Raw genomic sequence first — 19693 nt, 5'->3', positions numbered from 1 at the left:
TCACCCACTCGGGACCTTTCAACAACTCTGGCCCTTTCACACACTCTAGGCCTATCACCCACTCTAGACCTATCACCCACTCTAGACCTATCACCCACTCTCGACCTATCACCCACTCAAACCCTATCAACAACAGGGACCCTTTCACCTACTCAGTCCATTTCACCCAATCTGGCACTTTCAACCACTCTGTTCCTTTCACCCACTATAGGCCTTACACAAAACATAAAGTATACAAATTTAAAAACTAATTGTTGCTTTTGTTTTCTCTCAACAGGTAACAGCCCCACCAGAGGAAAAGATGGACATTCTAATTTATGGTGTTGAAAGCTCTACAGAGCAAAATAGTATTATCACAATAAAAGTGACAAACACAGACGAATATCAATCTATGCCCATCGAAAACCAGATCTTAATTAAATGGTTTATGTTAGATGAGGAAGTTGACAACATCGGAGATGCCCTTGTCCACTTTTTGCCACAAACTTTTGAAGTTGTCTTTTGTAATGGCCAAATCATAAAGATTCTGCACGAAAAAAACGATGACATATGTTCTGACTAAATTTTGCATGTTGCCAGGATATCTTATTTTTGTACAAAGTTAAACAATAAAATTTTTTTTTTTTTTTTAAATAAATAAATAAGTGTGGGATACAAATTTTACAACTTCTATGGTATTTTTTGCTCTACAAAAGGCAAATTGTAAGTAATACACTCAATTTATACAACATAGTCACACCCACATACAACATTCAGCCTATCCATTTGACATTACAAACACATATACAAAATACACATACTTTGTAGCTTGCACGCACTACAGTAGTATGTATGAATGAGACTGTTGTTGTGCTAAATACGCCTGTGCTGGTGCCGAGTTATGCTGTGTTGTTGCTCAATGTTACTGTGGGGGGGCCGAATGATAAGGTGGTATTGATGCGTGTTGCATTGGTGGACATCACAAATTAGGTTGTTGTGAGAATTGCACATGTTGTTGGGATGAGTTATGCTTTGGTGGTAATAGTTGAACACTAACAAACCACAACTCATCATCAACACATCACAACAACAGCATTAGGAAGCACCACACTAACATCACTCATCAACACACCAACATCACTCTACACCACCACAACAGCATCATTCTACTACAACAACATACAATAACACTAACACACTTCACATAAAAATAACTATTCACACATGCAAAACACTCACATTTGCCAATCACACCCTCACTCACACTCACTCAGCCTCAACTCATCACCCACCCTCAATTACACTCACTCACCCTCAACACCTCACCCTTACTCTCCCTCAACACCTCACCCTCACTCACCCTCAACACATCACCATCACCCTCAACCACCTTCAATCACCATCAACACCTCACCCTCACTCACCCTCAACACCGCACCCTCAAACCTTCAATCACCCTCACTCTCAACACCTCTCCCTCACTCACCCTCAACGCCTCTACCTCACTCACCTTCAGCCAATCAACACCTCACCCTCAATCACCGTCATCCTCACTCACACTCAAGACTTCATCCTCACTCACCCTCAACACATCTGCCTCAATTACCCTCAACCACACTTACCCCCAACACACTATCACACTAAAACAACACACAAACACCACCACTGCACCACTTCACTCACCCTCAACACCTCACCCTTAAACTCTCACTCAAACTCACTCTCACTCATCCTCAATAACATACAACACCTCAACCACACTCAGCCTCAAATCCTCAATAACACTCAGCCCCTCACCCTCACTCACCCTCAACACATCACCCTCAATTACAATCAACACCTCACCCTCACTCACCCTCACTCATCCTCACTCACCCTCACTCACCGTCAACACACTATCACACTACAACAACAAACAAATACTTACCACCACAGCAACACTTCACTCACCCTCAACACCTCACCCTTAACTCCTCACTCACCCTCAATCTCACTCATCATCAATCACCCTCAACACCTCACCCTCAACACCTCACTGTCATACTCACTCACCCTCAATACATCACCCTCATTCACACTCACTCACCGTCAACACACTATCACACTACAACTACAAACAAACACTTTCCGCCACAGCAACACTTCACTCACCCTAAACACCTCACCCTTAACTCCTCACTCACACTCACTCTCACTCATCCTCAATCACCCTCAACACCTCACCCTCACTCACCCTCAACGCCTCACCCACACTCACCCTCACACCCTCATCCTCAGCACCTCACTCTCTCTCACCTTCAACGGCTCACCCTCAACGCCTCACCCACACTCACCCACAGCTCCTCACCCTCAACACCTCACCCTCACTCACCCACAACGCCTCACCCTCAGTCAACCTCAACACATCACTCACCCTCACTCTCACTCATCCTCAATCACTCAACACCTCACCCTCAACACCTCACTCACCCTCAGCCCCTCACCCTCACTCACCTCCTCACCCTCACTCATCCTCACTCACCCTCAACACCTCCCCCTCATTCTCACTCACTCTCACCCTCTCATCCTCATACTCACTCACCCTCAACACACTATCACACTACAACCACACAAAATAACTATTACCACCCCAGCACCACTCATCACCACTGCAGCAAACAAAGGTCATACAATAACAACATGTACGCTTTTAACAGTCACACACACAACAACAGCTATCAATGGCCACTTTCACCAGGCATACACACACAACAGTCATCAGTACTGCAGTATTATGTCTAAATGAGACTGTGGGTGTGCAAAATACGGATGTGAAGTGCAGAGTGAAGCAGTGTTGTTGCTCAATGGTACTGTGGGGCTGCAGAAAGATAAAGTGGTATTACTGCATGTTGCATTCGTGGACATCAGTGATGCCATTGTTGGGAGAACTGCAACTGTTGTGGTGCTGAGTTATGCTGTGGTGGTAAATATTAAACACCATCACAACGCCACTCATCACTAGCACAGAACAACACATCACAAATACAGCATTACTAAGCACCACACACTCACATGCCCACACGCTCACACACCCCCACCCTCACACACATCCACACTCACACACTCTCACACATCCTCGCACACCCACTCACATTCTCAATAAGCCTCATAGCCTCACGCTCGCCAACAATCACTCACTCTCACCCTCACACCGTCACCCTCACACCATCATCCACTCACCCTCAACACCTCACCCTCACTCACCATCAACACACTATCACACTACAACCACACACAAACACTTACCACCACAGCACCACTCATTACCACTACAGCATTACTCAGCAGACAAACGACATACAATCCAAACATGTGCGCTTTTAACAGGCACACACACTAATAGCTAGCAATGGACACTTTCACAAGGCGTACACACACAACAGTCATCAGTGCATCCTTTCACCATGCATACACCCACACAAACAGCCATCAATCCACGCTTTCAACAGTCACACACACCACCAGCCTGAAGTGCACGCTTTAGAACAACTTTTTGTACGTTGCACACACAATTACAGCTATACAAGCATGCTTTGGTGCTGTACAGTACTGCAGTTCTATGTCTAAATGAGACTGGGGGAGTTCTAAATACGGCTCTAGTGGCAATGAGTGATGATCTCATGTTGCTCAATTGTAGTGTGGGGTTGCAGAATGTTAATAATGTGCTATTGCTGCCGAAATGGACATAAGGGATGCCGTGCAAGAGAAAATTACTACACACAAGGAAAGTGCGACCGAAAAACACGTACGGCAAAACGAAACTCAATCCATGCCAAAGAATAAAACTAAATAGCAGCCATTGATAAAATACTAAACACACTCTAATGAGAGGAGCCAGACAGAAAATACGTGCGAGCAAAGCAAGAACGAAAACAATAATTACATTACACCTCACACTCACTCTCCCTCAACACCTCACCCTCACTCACCCTCAACACATCACCATCACCCTCACCCACCTTCAATCACCATCAACACCTCACCCTCACTCAACCTCACTCACCTTCAGCCCCTCACCACCTCACCCTCAATCACCGTCATCCTCACTCACACTCAAGACTTCATCCTCACTCACCCTCATCACATCTGCCTCAATTACCCTCAACCACACTTACCCTCACACTATCACACTAAAACAACACACAAACACTTACCACTACTGCACCACTTCACTCACCCTCAACACCTCACCCTTAAACTCTCACTCAAACTCACTCTCACTCATCCTCAATAACATACAACACCTCAACCACACTCAGCCTCAAATCCTCAATAACACTCAGCCCCTCACCCTCACTCACCCTCAACACCTCACCCTCAATTACACTCAACACCTCACCCTCACTCACCCTCACTCATCCTCACTCACCCTCACTCACCGTCAACACACTATCACACTACAACAACAAACAAATACTTACCACCACAGCAACACTTCACTCACCCTCAACACCTCACCCTTAACTCCTCACTCACACTCAATCTCACTCATCATCAATCACCCTCAACACCTCTCCCTCAACACCTCACTGTCATACTCACTCACCCTCAAAACATCACCCTCATTCACCCTCACTCACCGTCAACACACTATCACACTACAACTACAAACAAACAATTTTCGCCACAGCAACACTTGACTCACCCTAAACACATCACCCTTAACTCCTCACTCACACTCATCCTCAATCACCCTCAACACCTCACCCTCACTCACCCTCAACGCCTCACCCACACTCACCCTCACACCCTCATCCTCAGCACCTCACTCTCTCTCACCTTCAACGCCTCGCCCTCAACGCCTCACCCACACTCACCCTCAGCTCCTCACCCTCAGCCTCAACACCTCACCCTCACTCACCCACAACGCCTCAGCCTCAGTCAACCTCAACACATCACTCACCCTCACTCTCACTCATCCTCAATCACACTCAACACCTCACCCTCAACACCTCACTCACCCTCAGCCCCTCACCCTCACCCACCCTCAACTCCTCACCCTCACTCATCCTCACTCACCCTCAACACCTCCCCCTCATTCTCACTCACTCTCACCCTCTCACCCTCATACTCACTCACCCTCAACACACTATCACACTACAACAACACACAAACACTTACCACCACAACAACACTTCAATCACGATCAACATCTCCCCCTCAACCCCTTACTTACCCTCACTCTCACTCATCCTCAATCACCCTCAACACCTCACCCTCACTCACCCTCAACGCCTCACTCACCCTCATAGCCTCACCCACCCTCAACGCCTCACACTGACTCACCCTCAATCTCACTCACACTCAACGCCTCACCCTCACTCACGCTCAACACCTCACCCTCACTCACCCTCAACACCTCACCCTCACTCACCCTCAACACACTATCACACTACAACCACACAAAAAAACAATTACCACCACAGCACCACTCATCACCACTGCAGCAATCAAAGGTCATACAATAACAACATGTACGCTTTTAACAGTCACACACACACAACAACAGCTATCAATGGCCACTTTCACCAGGCATACACACACAACAGTCATCAGTACTGCAGTATTATGTCAAAATGAGACTGTGTGTTTGCAAAATACGGATGTGGAAGTGCAGAGTGAAGCAGTGTTGTTGCTCAATGGTACTGTGGGGCTGCAGAAAGATAAAGTGGTATTGCTGCATGTTGCATTCGTGGACATCAGTGATGCCATTGTTGGGAGAACTGCAACTGTTGTGGTGCTGAGTTATGCTGTGGTGGTAAATATTAAACACCATCACAACGCCACTCATCACTAGCACAGAACAACACATCCCAACTACAGCATTACTAAGCACCACACACTCACATGCCCACACGCTCACACACCCCCACCCTCACACACATCCACACTCACACACTCTCACACATCCTCGCACACCCACTCACATTCTCAATAAGCCTCATAGCCTCACGCTCGCCAACAATCACTCACTCTCACCCTCACACCATCATCCACTCACCCTCAACACCTCACCCTCACTCACCATCAACACACTATCACACTACAACCACACACAAACACTTACCACCACAGCACCAATCATTACCACTACAGCATTACTCAGCAGACAAACGACATACAATCCAAACATGTGCGCTTTTAACAGGCACACACACTAATAGCTAGCAATGGACACATTCACAAGGCGTACACACACAACAGTCATCAGTGCATCCTTTCACCATGCATACACCCACACAAACAGCCATCAATCCACGCTTTCAACAGTCACACACACCACCAGCCTGAAGTGCACGCTTTAGAACAACTTTTTGTACGTTGCACACAGAATTACAGCTATACAAGCATGCTTTGGTGCTGTACAGTACTGCAGTTCTATGTCTAAATGAGACTGGGGGAGTTCTAAATACGGCTCTACTGGCAATGAGTGATGATCTCATGTCGCTCAATTGTAGTGTGGGGTTGCAGAATGTTAATAATGTGCTATTGCTGCAGAAATGGACATAAGGGATGCCGTGCAAGAGAAAATTACTACACACAAGGAAAGTGCGACCGAAAAACACGTACGCCAAAACGAAACTCAATCCATGCCAAAGAATAAAACTAAATAGCAGCCATTGATAAAATACTAAACACACTCTAATGAGAGGAGCCAGACAGAAAATACGTACGAGCAAAGCAAAACCAAATACAATAATTACATTAACATCAATAAAAGGAAAGGCATAAACAAAAGTATAAGAACTCACAAAGGCACTTTTTCATAATATGCAAATAAAATTGTCATTACCTGTCGATCGTAGCAGCTCATTCCCTGAAATGTAGAAAATATTAAAAAAAACACAACAAAGAGAACATACACAGTGCATACATTATACTTTTAACTACAACAAGCAACTAACAAAAAAAATGAATAGCGGCGAAACAAGTCACATACCGGTACAAATGACACAAGCAAAAGCTAAGTCAGAGGGAAAATAAACATCACAGTGCCACCTCAGGCGAAACGGAACTACTGAAACTACATACCAGGAAGACACTAGCAAAGATTACTCAATGCATCCCAAAGAATCTACTTAAACACGAGCCAACATTCGCATAAAGATCAAGAAAAATTCAAAACACAAGGAAAGTGAGCGAGAAATAACAAGGGACGCAATTTCAAAGACATAACACAAACATAAACATTGCTTTATGTAACATTTCGAAAAAACTATATTTTTCAAACATATATCTTTTAGAACAGTACTAAGGAATATTGTAACTCAAAACTCGATAATACACATGGCGCAATACAAATAAAACACTCATACATCCTAATAAAACATTATTAATAATACGTATATACACACACGTATTAATACATTCAAATTCATGTACTCACTTTTAATAAATGTACATCTTACCAGTCAGACGACGCAGCAACAAACACGGAGGAATAACACACCTTTACCGCACGAACATTCACATCAATTTGGAAAAAGCCCCGTTGACGCATGTCAAATGCAACGCTACGTCACACAACGTAGAGCTGCGATTGGCTAAAAATTACGTAACGCTCATAATTACATCACCATCAATTAAAAAATAGAACGCTAACATCCCTTACGTAACAAACGTAAAGGGAATACATTGCGTAATACCCTTTACTAGAACAGAAAAACAAAAACTTTTATTTACATACACTACATAATTTTAGAAACGTATACACAAGCCAAGTGCGACCAAAAAACACGTACGGCAAAACGGAACACAATCCATGGCAACAAATACACCGAAATAGCAGCCATTGATAAAATAAAAATCAAATGCAAGAAGCCAGGCAGAAAGTACATGCGAGCAGAGAGACCTAATAAAATAATTACATTAGCTTTACAATAAGCAAATCAATAAACAAAAGTATAAAAGTCACAAAGACACGCTTTAATATTATGCAAATTAATTTGTCATTACCTGTCCATCGTAGCAGCTCATTCCCTGAAATAAAGAAAATATAAAAAAGAAAACACACAAAGAGAACATACACAGTGCATACATAAAACTTTTCACTACAACAATAAACAAACAAAAAAAAAACTGTGCACGCACTACCAATCCTTCCGTTATGCCAGATCTCACAATCTTCCATCACACACGGAGCTGCTCCAGCACAGGCAACGGCAATGCAAGCTTCACTCAAACACGGAGCAGGTACAGCACAGGCAACAGCATTCCCTTACACATGGAACAGGTACAGCACCGAGAGCTGCAGTGCAATCTTCCCTCACACATACATCAGGTACAGCACAGCCGGCGGCAGTGCAAGCTTCCCTCACACACAGAGCAGGTACAGCACAGGCAGCAGCAGTGCAAGCTTCCCTCACACATAGATCAGGTACAGCACAGGCGGCAGCAGTGCAAGCTTCTCTTACACATGCAACAGGTACAGCACTGACAGCAGCAGTGCAAGCTTCCATCACACACGGAGCAGGTATAGCACAGGCAACGGCAATGCAAGCTTCACTCAAACACGGAGCAGGTACAGCACAGCCAACAGCAGTGCAAGCTTCCCTTACACATGGAACAGGTACAGCACCAACAGCAGCAGTGCAAGCTTCCCTCACACATAGATCAGGTACAGCACAGGCGGCAGCAGTGCAAGCTTCACTCGAAAACAAGGAGCAGGTACAGCACAGGCAACAGCAGTGCAAACTTCCCTTACACATGGAACAGGTACAGCACCGACAGCAGCAGTGCAAGCTTCCCTCACACATAGATCAGGTACAGCACAGGCGGCAGCAGTACAAGCTTCCCTCACACACAGAGCAGGTACAGCACAGGCAGCAGCAGTGCAAGCTTCCCTCACACATAGATCAGGTACAGCACAGGCGGCAGCAGTGCAAGCTTCCCTTACACATGCAACAGGTACAGCACCGACAGCAGCAGTGCAAGCTTCCATCACACACGGAGCAGGTATAGCACAGGCAACGGCAATGCAAGCTTCACTCAAACACGGAGCAGGTACAGCACAGGCAACAGCAGTGCAAGCTTCCCTTACACATGGAACAGGTACAGCACCGACAGCAGCAGTGCAAGCTTCCCTCACACATACATCAGGTACAGCACAGGCAGCTGCAGTGCAAGCTTCCATCACACACGGAGCAGGTATAGCACAGGCAACGGCAATGCAAGCTTCACTCAAACACGGAGCAGGTACAGCACAGGCAACAGCAGTGCAAGCTTCCCTTACACATGGAACAGGTACAGCACCGACAGCAGCAGTGCAAGCTTCCCTCACACATACATCAGGTACAGCACAGGCAGCTGCAGTGCAAGCTTCCATCACACACGGAGCAGGTACTGCACAGGCAACGGCAATGCAAGCTTCACTCAAACACGGAGCAGGTACAGCACAGCCAACAGCAGTGCAAGCTTCCCTTACACATGGAACAGGTACAGCACCGACAGCAGCAGTGCAAGCTTTCATCACACATACATCAGGTACAGCACAGGCGGCAACAGTGCAAGCTTCCCTCACACACGGAGCAGGTACAGCACAGCATACGCTCAGACCCTCACCCTCAACACCTCACCCTCACTAACTTCACCCTTATCACCTCACCCACAATTCCACACCCTCACTCACCCTCACCATCACTCACCCTCACTCACACTCAACACATCACCCTCATCTACACTCAACATCACCATCACTCACCCTCAACATCTCATCCTTAACACCTCACTCTTAACACCTCACTCACCCTCACTCATCCTCAACAAGTCACACTCACTCACCCTTAACACCTCACCCTCACCCTCAATACCATTCAACACCTCACCCTCACCTTCACTCAACATCACCCTCACTCACCCTCAACGACTCACCCTCAGTTACACACACTAACACTCAAAAACGCAACAGCACTCTGCCTCTCCATCATTCACACTCTATCCATCATTCACACACTATCCATCTTTCAGAAACTCTGCATCATTCACCCACTCACCATCATTCACCCAATCTCCATCATTCACCCAATCTCCATCATTCACCCAATCTCCATCATTCACCCAATCTACAGCATTCACCCAATAGACAGCATTCACCCAATCTGCAGCATTCACCCAATCTGCAGCATTCACCCAATCTGCAGCATTCACCCAATCTGCAGCATTCACCCAATCTGCAGCATTCACCCACTCTGCAGCATTCACCCACTCTGCAGCATTCACCCACTCTGCAGCATTCACCCACTCTGCAGCATTCACCCACTCTGCAGCATTCACCCACTCTGCAGCATTCACCCACTCTGCAGCATTCACCCACTCTGCAGCATTCACCCACTCTGCAGCATTCACCCACTCTGCAGCATTCACCCACTCTGCAGCATTCACCCACTCTGCAGCATTCACCCACTCTGCAGCATTCACCCACTCTGCAGCATTCACCCACTCTGCAGCATTCACCCACTCTGCAGCATACACCCACTCTGCAGCATTCACCCACTCTGCAGCATTCACCCACTCTGCAATTTGAGGAATGTTAGGCCATTTTCTTACACATAAAGAAATTTCAGGACGGAAAACAAGGGGGTCGACGGAGTATAGCATCAGATACGTTAGACACAAAAAAAACTTAACATCATTGACCTAAAAGGATGCAAGGATGTTAATCAGTCTTCGGGCCAAAAAGTAAATTTAATTCGTACGATATTACAACAATATTACACAAAGGAAACAAATACAAATATGTGGCAGGAAGCGAGGACGAGGAGATACAAAGACACAAGTGAAACAGGCAACTTTTTCGCCGGGCAATAAACAAGCACTATTCATCCGGAGAATGGGACGGTTTAAAGACAGTAGTCAACAGTTACACAAAAAACCGGACGCATACAACAATAGCACTTCTTCTCACGGAATTCCGTCTAATATAAAGCAAATATGACGAAATAAACAAAAATTCAGAAACAATCAAATTTTTCAGAGGGAAATAAACAAGAACGATTCATCCGGAAAATGGGACGCATTGAATACAATAGTCGAGATTTACACAAAAAAAGAAACGCTTAACACAATAGCATTTATCCAGACGGAATTAGTTCAAATACAATAAAACATATTACGAACATAGAAAGAGTCAGTCACAAAAATCTAACGAAAAATACATTAGTTCACTGTACATGTCGTTCATACATTGCTAAAAATACTACAGTCAGCAAAGACACAAAGTTTCATTTCATACTTCAAGTACGTCAATAACAAATTATCCGACTACTTCAGCATCACACAAAAAAATAATAAAAAAACAACTTACATCAATATATTACAACACATTTACCACTTCGAAATGAAACAAACCCCTTTTGTATGTCAAATTACCAAAAAAAGGACATTAATACATTACATTACAGTTTAACAAAACATATGCATTACACATCGGCAATAAAAAACACTACTTTATGTTACATTACAAACATTTACAAATATTACGAGTGAATTAAATAAATTTAGCAAGTATTTAAATTTTACATAGTATATATACTACATTACATTACATTAAAATAAACTTAGGAATACATTCTTACCTGTCAAACGACGCAGCAACACCACCGGGACAAGAACACGCCTTCCGCGCACCAACATTCTCGATCAATGGGGAATTCAACGGTTGACGTATGCAAATCGGAACGCTACGTCAAAAACGTCGCGCTCCGATTGGCTAGAAAAATACGTAAACAAAAAACACACACAACTCAAAAATAAACTAGACCGCTAAACATAGCAGACGTCGACGTGACGCTATACGTCGGCCATTTTAAATAAAAAATTAAAAACTAGACTACACAAACATGTTACAAAACATACACATAGTTAGTACAATACATACACATTTAAAATTACATACTAATATACACATAAGACTGAAGTAATACAAAGGGGACACCTTTAGTTACAAACAACACATTACTTAATTATTATTAACATATACACACACTCTTAACATCACCCTCACACAACAAAACTATCACACTCTTTCACACACGCTCAGTAACGCTAAAACAACCACGCAACGCCACTCAGGCACGCAACGCCACTCACGCACGCAACGCCACTCAGCCACGCAACGCCACTCAGCCACGCAACGCCACTCACCCACGCAACGCCACTCAGCCACGCAACGCCACTCACCCACGCAACGCCACTCACCCACGCAACGCCACTCACCCACGCCACTCACACACGCAACGCCACGCACACATGCAACGCCACTCAGCCACTCTCTGCCACTCTGCCACGCAACGCCACTCAGCCACGCAACGCCACTCAGCCACGCAACGCCACTCAGCCACGCAACGCCACTCAGCCACGCAACGCCACTCACCCACGCAACGCCACTCACCCACGCAACGCCACTCACCCACGCAACGCCACTCACCCACGCAATGCCACTCACCCACGCAACGCCACTCACCCACGCAACGCCACTCACCCACGCAACGCCACTCAGCCACGCAACGCCACTCAGCCACGCAACGCCACTCAGCCACGCAACGCCACTCACCCATGCAACGCCACTCACCCACCCTCAACCCCTCATCCTAACTCGCAATAACCCTCCCTCACCCTCACCCTCACTCACTCTCACTCTCACTCACCCTCAACACCTCACTCACCCTCAACACCTCACTCACACTCAACTCCTCACTCATCCCCACCCTCACTCACCCTCAACACCTCACCCTCACACAGTGCAATAGGTCTCGTAGGATTTTTAGTTACAGCTTTTACAATTGTTTATTGCTTTTTTGATTTGTAATTCTTTAGCATTGGCAAAAAAAAATAAAAATGCAAAAGATTTACAACAAAAAACCCATAAACAATTCTAAATGCACTAACTCTAATGCTGCGAGACCTATTGCATTTCCAATGCTTGTTGGGTTTTTGTTTTGGGTTCCATCAGGTTTTGTACTCATTTGTCAGGATTACTAAAGCAAACCAGGAGTATTGGTTTTGACAATGCTTGGTTAAAAGAGTCTGCTTGCCAAAAACACTGGTATGTAAATGTTTCTCACTTTATCCCTCTTAAAGTATTCCTCATTCTGTGTCCTATTTCTGAATAACACGCAGATCTCTCTTCTGTCATAACTCTCTGTACCCAGTGTCTCTTCCCCCCTACTTTCCAAGAATCTCTGGATTAACCACTCACCTTGGGTCTAGAGCAGAGTGCTGCCCAGAGTAAAATGCTTCAAGGCCTCGTCGGGGATTAAATACAATAATGTTGTACCTCTTCAGTGCTTTGAAGCAGTCTTAAAACAATCGACCAATGAAAAAGCATGCCCATGCCTTCTCTTTATGTAACGTCATTCCACATTGATAAAGCTCTACTCTCCGCTCTCCTTCTCCCTACTCTTCTCGTCAGTGCTTCAAAGCATTATACAGGCACATTGGAGGAGTTTTTCTATCATAATCAGACATTTATCGATTGGTTAAATAGTATATCCATGTATGACAATACTGTACCAAAATGTTGGCTATGGCAGAGAATGCAATAAGGCCTCCAACTTCACAACAGGTCTGGAGTATGCAGACAGATCATATGTGCACATAAAATTAAGAAACGGCGAATACCGAACGGCAGCCCAACAAAAAATATGGAGAAAACTAAGTAAGTTATATATCCCATCACAGCTACCAACATTCCATAAATCCAGGATGCTCTATCTGCTGGAAGATCTTTATAAGGGCTACAGCAGATGTGTCCAGTGCAGAATTAGGAGGGCTAGACTCATCCAAGATTTTCAGGACACAAAATAAATTTGCGTACTGTGAATCTAAATGGAACTTATATAAAAAGTAAATACAATTAAATTCAGGCATGAATCAGGCCGTCGTGGACCTACTTTGGACACCCCTATACTACAGTCATTGTGCAGACCAACTTTAGAACAGGAAACATGAACTAATAAAATAATTACAACTAATAGGACTTAACTTGCCAGCACAACAAAGGTTCATATTTTTGTTACAATGTACACATTAAGCAACAGGAGTAAACAGAAAAGGGGGCAAACAAGCATATATATATATATATATATATATACACGATGTAAAGTTATTTTCACATACCATATTCTGTCCGACCCGTAATCGTACATAATTAAACCAACCTGTTTTTTAACAAAATATTTGCATCGTTAGTAAAACATACTCTACATTAGAAAACATATGAAAAGCAAGTGAATGTAGAAAAAAGGGTTACCAGCCAAAAACAAAAGGAATATCATTATAGTTCCCAAATCACTACAAGCAACATGCCGGATGGGTGAACGTTCATCAAATGCTGCAGAGCTAGAAAGTGTTATATTTTAGTTATATGTACGGATTAATTAACGGGAAGGAGTGAATTAAGGAAGACGGCATTTTACGAGGAGGGGAAACAATAACATTGAAGCAACTAAAAACTAGAGGTGGGCGGAATTTACGTAGTCGCGCTCCGTAAAGCTCTGTGAAATGGTAAAAAATCTCTGCGAGCACGCAAAAGTTCTGCAAACACCCGGAATTGCTCGTTCCGTCCGTTCGCAATGCTTTTTTCCTGCTCGCGAACGCTGTTTGCATGCTCGGGGAGAAATATCTTGCGAACACGCATTTTGAAAGCGCAAACAAGCAAAAAATTCCACTAAGCCGCAGAATTTTTTCACAACTCCGCGTTCTCTGCGGAACGCAAAATTACCCAAATTCCGCAAATTGCTCGAGCGGAACGGAATTTACCGCCCAGGCCTACTAAAAACACAATACGTCCAAAAAGTGTGAGCTGTCTGAGATTAGAGCATGAGGAAGTGGTTTAATAAACTTCTTGCCTACGAGCTTTCAAGTGGTAACAACAGATTTAGAATTACGAACCAAAGCAATAATCCTGGCTCCGTTCTTAAACAAGCTTTGTGAATCTGAGCAGTTAATTTAATCTCGCTGTGGTTCGGGGGTCGCTCAGAAACAGGACAGACACGAGTTAAACATTGAATACACTCGAAAATAAAGGAAGCAGTGGTAGAAGGAATAGCACCACAATCCCTTTGGGGGCAGCAGACAGGCACTCACTAAGTGATTCAACTTAATCTGTGCCTGGCCTGTGCTCCACAGCAAGGAATCAGAAGTGACGTTTCGTATGGACTAGCCAATTAGAGAGGCTGCAAGAAAGATTGATGCTAAACCACACATATTGTAAGTAATGGGCAGGCTCCAATCCCTTTTTTGTAAACAATAGTGTCTCGCAAGTGAAAGGAGTGAAAGTATTTCCAAACATCTTGTCTGTAAAACGCAATTGCAATGAGGGTGTATTTTATTCCCACGGACGTGAGAGGAGAGTGAGTGTTCCAGCCTTTTTGCAAACAGGAGGTGCCCTCCGTGTTGAAAAACAGACCCAAAAAACATGTCCCATCTAAAATTGGTAGGTCAGGAAATACAAGCCTATCTTGGTACTCTCCACCTCTACAATGTTTATGTATGGCGAAATACAGGGGCAGTATGCCGATTAAAAGACAATTTTGTTTACATATTCAAAAACACTTATTCATAGCACCCACATTTCAGTCTAATCTAGTTTAGTACTGTTTTTGCTAACTGCTCCCTGGGTTCACTCACACTCCTGGTGGGAGAGGAGATAGGCCTGTAAAAGACCCTTTAGATCAGTGGCTAGGAAGAGGTCTAAAGAATATTCTAGATTCAACGTGCGCCAAACACGAGAAGGCGCGGTGCATCTACCTGCAGATCATGGAATTAAAACTTAGTACAGCCACATACAGCACAATGGCCTCAGTTAATGATTTTTTTTTTCTTTTAAAGAAAATAGCTTATCCAAAGTACCTCAAGTTTAAGAAATGAAAAGATCTTGAACCAGATTCTTGTAAGAGAAACTAACAGTGGGGGAAGTTGGGGTGGGGATGCGTGACAGAGATAAAGTATAATTCTCCAGCACAAAAAGATTTGTATGTTTTTACTGTGCAAAACTTTATTTGCATTTGGTTATACAAAGTTTTTTTTTTTTTTAAATCACGCCTATAAAAAAAAATAATATCCCAGCAAAGTGTCTTATGTCGAAGGTATAATGAAAACGAATTGCTGCCCGCAGTATGCTGGACCAGAAGACTTTAAAAATAACATTACAACTTCTATATGGCGGCCCATGTACACTAAGGCTGTAAAGTAGTTAATCGCCGTATGAGGAGTGCTGGCTTTTCTAGGGCATCTTTGTCCTCTCACCCTGTGAGCTGTGCTTCTACAAAGAAAAAAATATATATATATATAAACGCTCCAAAAACTAGAAAACTCTACGAATGCCTCAATTTGTAGGTACATCATTGAGGAATTGTAAATTCTCAATCATGGTGAGATAGAATGGTTGAAGAGCATTTAATTCACCTCTTAAATTATAAACGGGGGCCTTCATAAACAAGCAATAATAAGCTTCTTTCACACAAAAATGGCTTGTGTACGAAAAGGACCCTATGCTCGAAAGAAAATCAACACTTGCTCAGATTTTTACTCTAGAAGACAAGCCAGCCTTCACTGTGGGCCGTAAAAACACGCATTCAGTTTAACATTTAAAAACAAATTCCAAAGGGTCAAAACTTAGTAACTTAGTAACTGTTTTACAGTGCTTAAGCATATTTTCTCAGTATAATCAGTTTCCACTTCCTTCTTCATACCTGATGTGGTTATTTATAGACAAAGAAGCGCACAAATTAGCAGATACCACAAACACCGCAGCATCTTCCCTATAGCAACCAGTGCACATAACCCGGATGTCTAGGGTACAAAGACCAAGGCAGTTGAGACAGTAATAAGGCCACCGTCAGCACTCCACGTGATAACAAGGTGTGGAGCTTGTCTGAAGAAAAAAAACCATCATTTTAAAGCTTCAAGGAATTTTAGAAAACTTCTACACAAAACCAAAAAAAGAATTCAGGCTTCAATATAAGATGTAGAAGAGTAAATTTGAAATGACACAGCTGACTGCGGAAATCATAGTGCCTAGCTCTGGTGTGCCACTGAAGTGTACAAAGTCCAGCATTATTAAGTCCCTGATTCTTGGATGGATTATTTTAGGAGCATAAAGTTAACAATCAGCATGCCCTATCAATTTTGTCACTTGTTTTTAATGTACTGCTAAGCTCAAGACTTCTACTGACTGTTTTTAAAACCTTTTGGAAAGCCACCCATAATATGCAATGCCACGATTCAGGAGGATTTACTTTTTTTTGTATTTTAATCTGCACTCCCACTGCATTCACATAAGAGAAGCAGTGGGTAGGAAGAGACAAGCTAATTTTGAAAGTGTTCACATTTCAGTAATTCCGAGCATGTTTTGAAAATTACTTTTAGACAATTGTATACAGATAGGATAACAGAAATCGTAATAACTTATAACGAACTCGCAACCATGATTATCTAAGAACCGCATCACAGCTCTCAAATTCTTGAAAAAGTTTTTTTTTTCCCATGATCCTGCCACACATAGGGCACCCAACCATATCGGGGTGAGCCCTTCCATTCAAAATGCATAACCCAAACACAAACACTGGCTATGCTAGAGTGTCATGATAGACTTGTAGAAATTTACTACACAAGAAACGGAACCAACCAAGGTAAACTTACATTTACAGGTTGTTGAACAGTTTGTGAAATACTCCCACATACACCCAGAGCAGGGGTAACCTATCACTCTGAAGATTCTGTGAGGCAACAAGATAGTGCACAACAAAACTCTTGAATAAATCTTATCACCCAACTTAATAAAACTTGTTTCTTTAACCTTTGATCTATTGATCACACACAGTTCTGTATATCTATTCAGCTAAAAAATATTCCCATTTCTCTGGGGAGACTTCCTGTGTTCATTTTTCAGTATCTTTCTTCTGATCACATAAGACCTTCTTTTGGATGTAAACAGTTCACACACAAGATACCTTGTTAGATATTAAAACTAATGGAGACAAAAATCTATTAACGAAATCACCAGGCAATCTTACTAGGCAGAACAGACAGGACCAAAGGGATGAAAAGGTCTTTCAAAAGCAAGAGCACGACCGCTGTGTACAACCAAAGGAGAATTCAGGGGAACGACGTAATGGGAATAACACATGAGCAACAACTGCAATACAGAAAATGGAGGAAGCCCAAAAGTAAAGCAATCCATCAACTTTGACAAATTGGCTACTTCCTTCCGAGACAGACAGAGGGATGTTTGTTGCATCTCTCTTTCAGTCGTTCAACCGTTCTCGCTGCTTAACAAAGGAGAGCTCTGGACCAGCACTTGTATAGTCTGCAGCGCAGTTAATAAGCATATTTGAGAGAGTCTGATTTTGTCTGGCAAAAACCACACTTCAGGTTACACTGCTTTCACATTATATTATTCCATGGATATTTCTCAGCAAAAACATTTCCCCCCACATCCACCCGGGGTTGATTGATTCTGGGATGTTATTCGTCAGGAAAGAGAGGGTGGAGGCTGAGGCGCTTAGATCTTCAGAGAAACCGTTTGTTTTCTATGATGTACGATCTAGTCCACATCTCTCGACTGTATCCTGAAAGAGGGATTGTAGAAGTCTAGGGCATCTACGATGGGTTGGGGAGACAGACGTGACCATTAGGGAAGTTAACTTTCATGGGGTGGCAGTGCCAACATTAGGAAATCAGCAAGTTGAAGAATTGACCTGTGTGTTGACAATATCATCGGGCACTGACTCAACAAAGAAAAGGGCGGAGTGCACCCTATCAGAGGTTTCCAAGGGTGAAAACGTAAGCAGTCAAAGCACCAGTGCTTGATAGTGCAGATTCCATGGGTGGCAGGATGGGCCAGGCTTGGCAGGATGTCATGAGATCCTAGGGGTGGGTATGTCAATAGATTGAAGGAGACAGAATGGGATCAAATTAGAGAAAAACTAGCAGGAGAAATCAGGTGCACTCATGGGCAGTGCAGGAAGTGCAAGCAGCTCCGCTACCAATATATCTGAGCATAGAGAAGCAATGCAAGTCGTTCAGCCATCCATCTAAGAGGGTGCAAATGCATGCTGGGACTGTTGCATGCGAAGGAGAGTCTACATCAACAGAAGCTTAGTCATAAACAATCCATTACAAGAAGAGGAGGCAAGGAGAAGGAAACAAAAACAATTGGAAGGAGCAGCAATTAGGCCAGTCACGTAATTGACCGCAGGTGGCACAGGCAAGATATTAAGCCATCTGCATCAGAAGGAGCATATGGCAGGAAGCATAGCAAAAAGATTGGTATGTTAGCATTCAGGAGAATGGGTGATGCATGGGAAGGAGAAGGGAGAGAGAGTTTGATTAAATTATGGGTTACAGATGTGAACAGCCCAGCGCTAGGCTACTATCCACTATATCAGTAACGCAATAAACAGATATATTGAAAGGAAACGTATATACACAGCCTTTTTACTTGTTTTTTGAAAAAAGATTTTAAAAGAAAGTGCGTGATTTAATTAAAATGTATCTAGTTGATAATGGCTCCCCACTGATCTGTATGTATGAGTAGTGTCAGAGGGCATGTCATCGACACAGGGGTCATGAATGTCACATTTCCCAAAAATGGAGAGCATACAAAGATGTACAGAAGGCAGCATGAAGGGCATAGGGGCCAGAAAGTGGCACGTGCAGTGGACAGGTACATGGC

General features: G+C 43.6%; 2 protein-coding genes across 3 annotated transcripts in view; one reads left to right on the top strand and one right to left on the bottom strand.

Annotated features, from left to right (window-relative positions):
• LOC144756440 (uncharacterized) overlaps positions 1–857 on the top strand; it is an 89301-nt gene extending 88444 nt beyond the window's left edge. The window contains exon 5 of the mRNA XM_078646279.1: positions 278–857. Within this exon, the coding sequence (XP_078502405.1) occupies positions 278–562 (285 nt within the window). The 3' untranslated portion in view covers positions 563–857. The remainder of the gene's footprint in view (positions 1–277) is intronic.
• Positions 1–19693, bottom strand: part of TPRN (taperin) — a 186548-nt gene that overhangs the window by 152193 nt on the left and 14662 nt on the right. The window lies entirely within an intron of this gene.

The sequence above is a fragment of the Lissotriton helveticus genome, chromosome 5_1, assembly GCF_964261635.1.
Source record: "Lissotriton helveticus chromosome 5_1, aLisHel1.1, whole genome shotgun sequence".
Taxonomy (NCBI): domain Eukaryota; kingdom Metazoa; phylum Chordata; class Amphibia; order Caudata; family Salamandridae; genus Lissotriton; species Lissotriton helveticus.
Note: the sequence above shows the minus strand (reverse complement) of the source record. Positions and strands in the feature narration are given on the sequence as shown.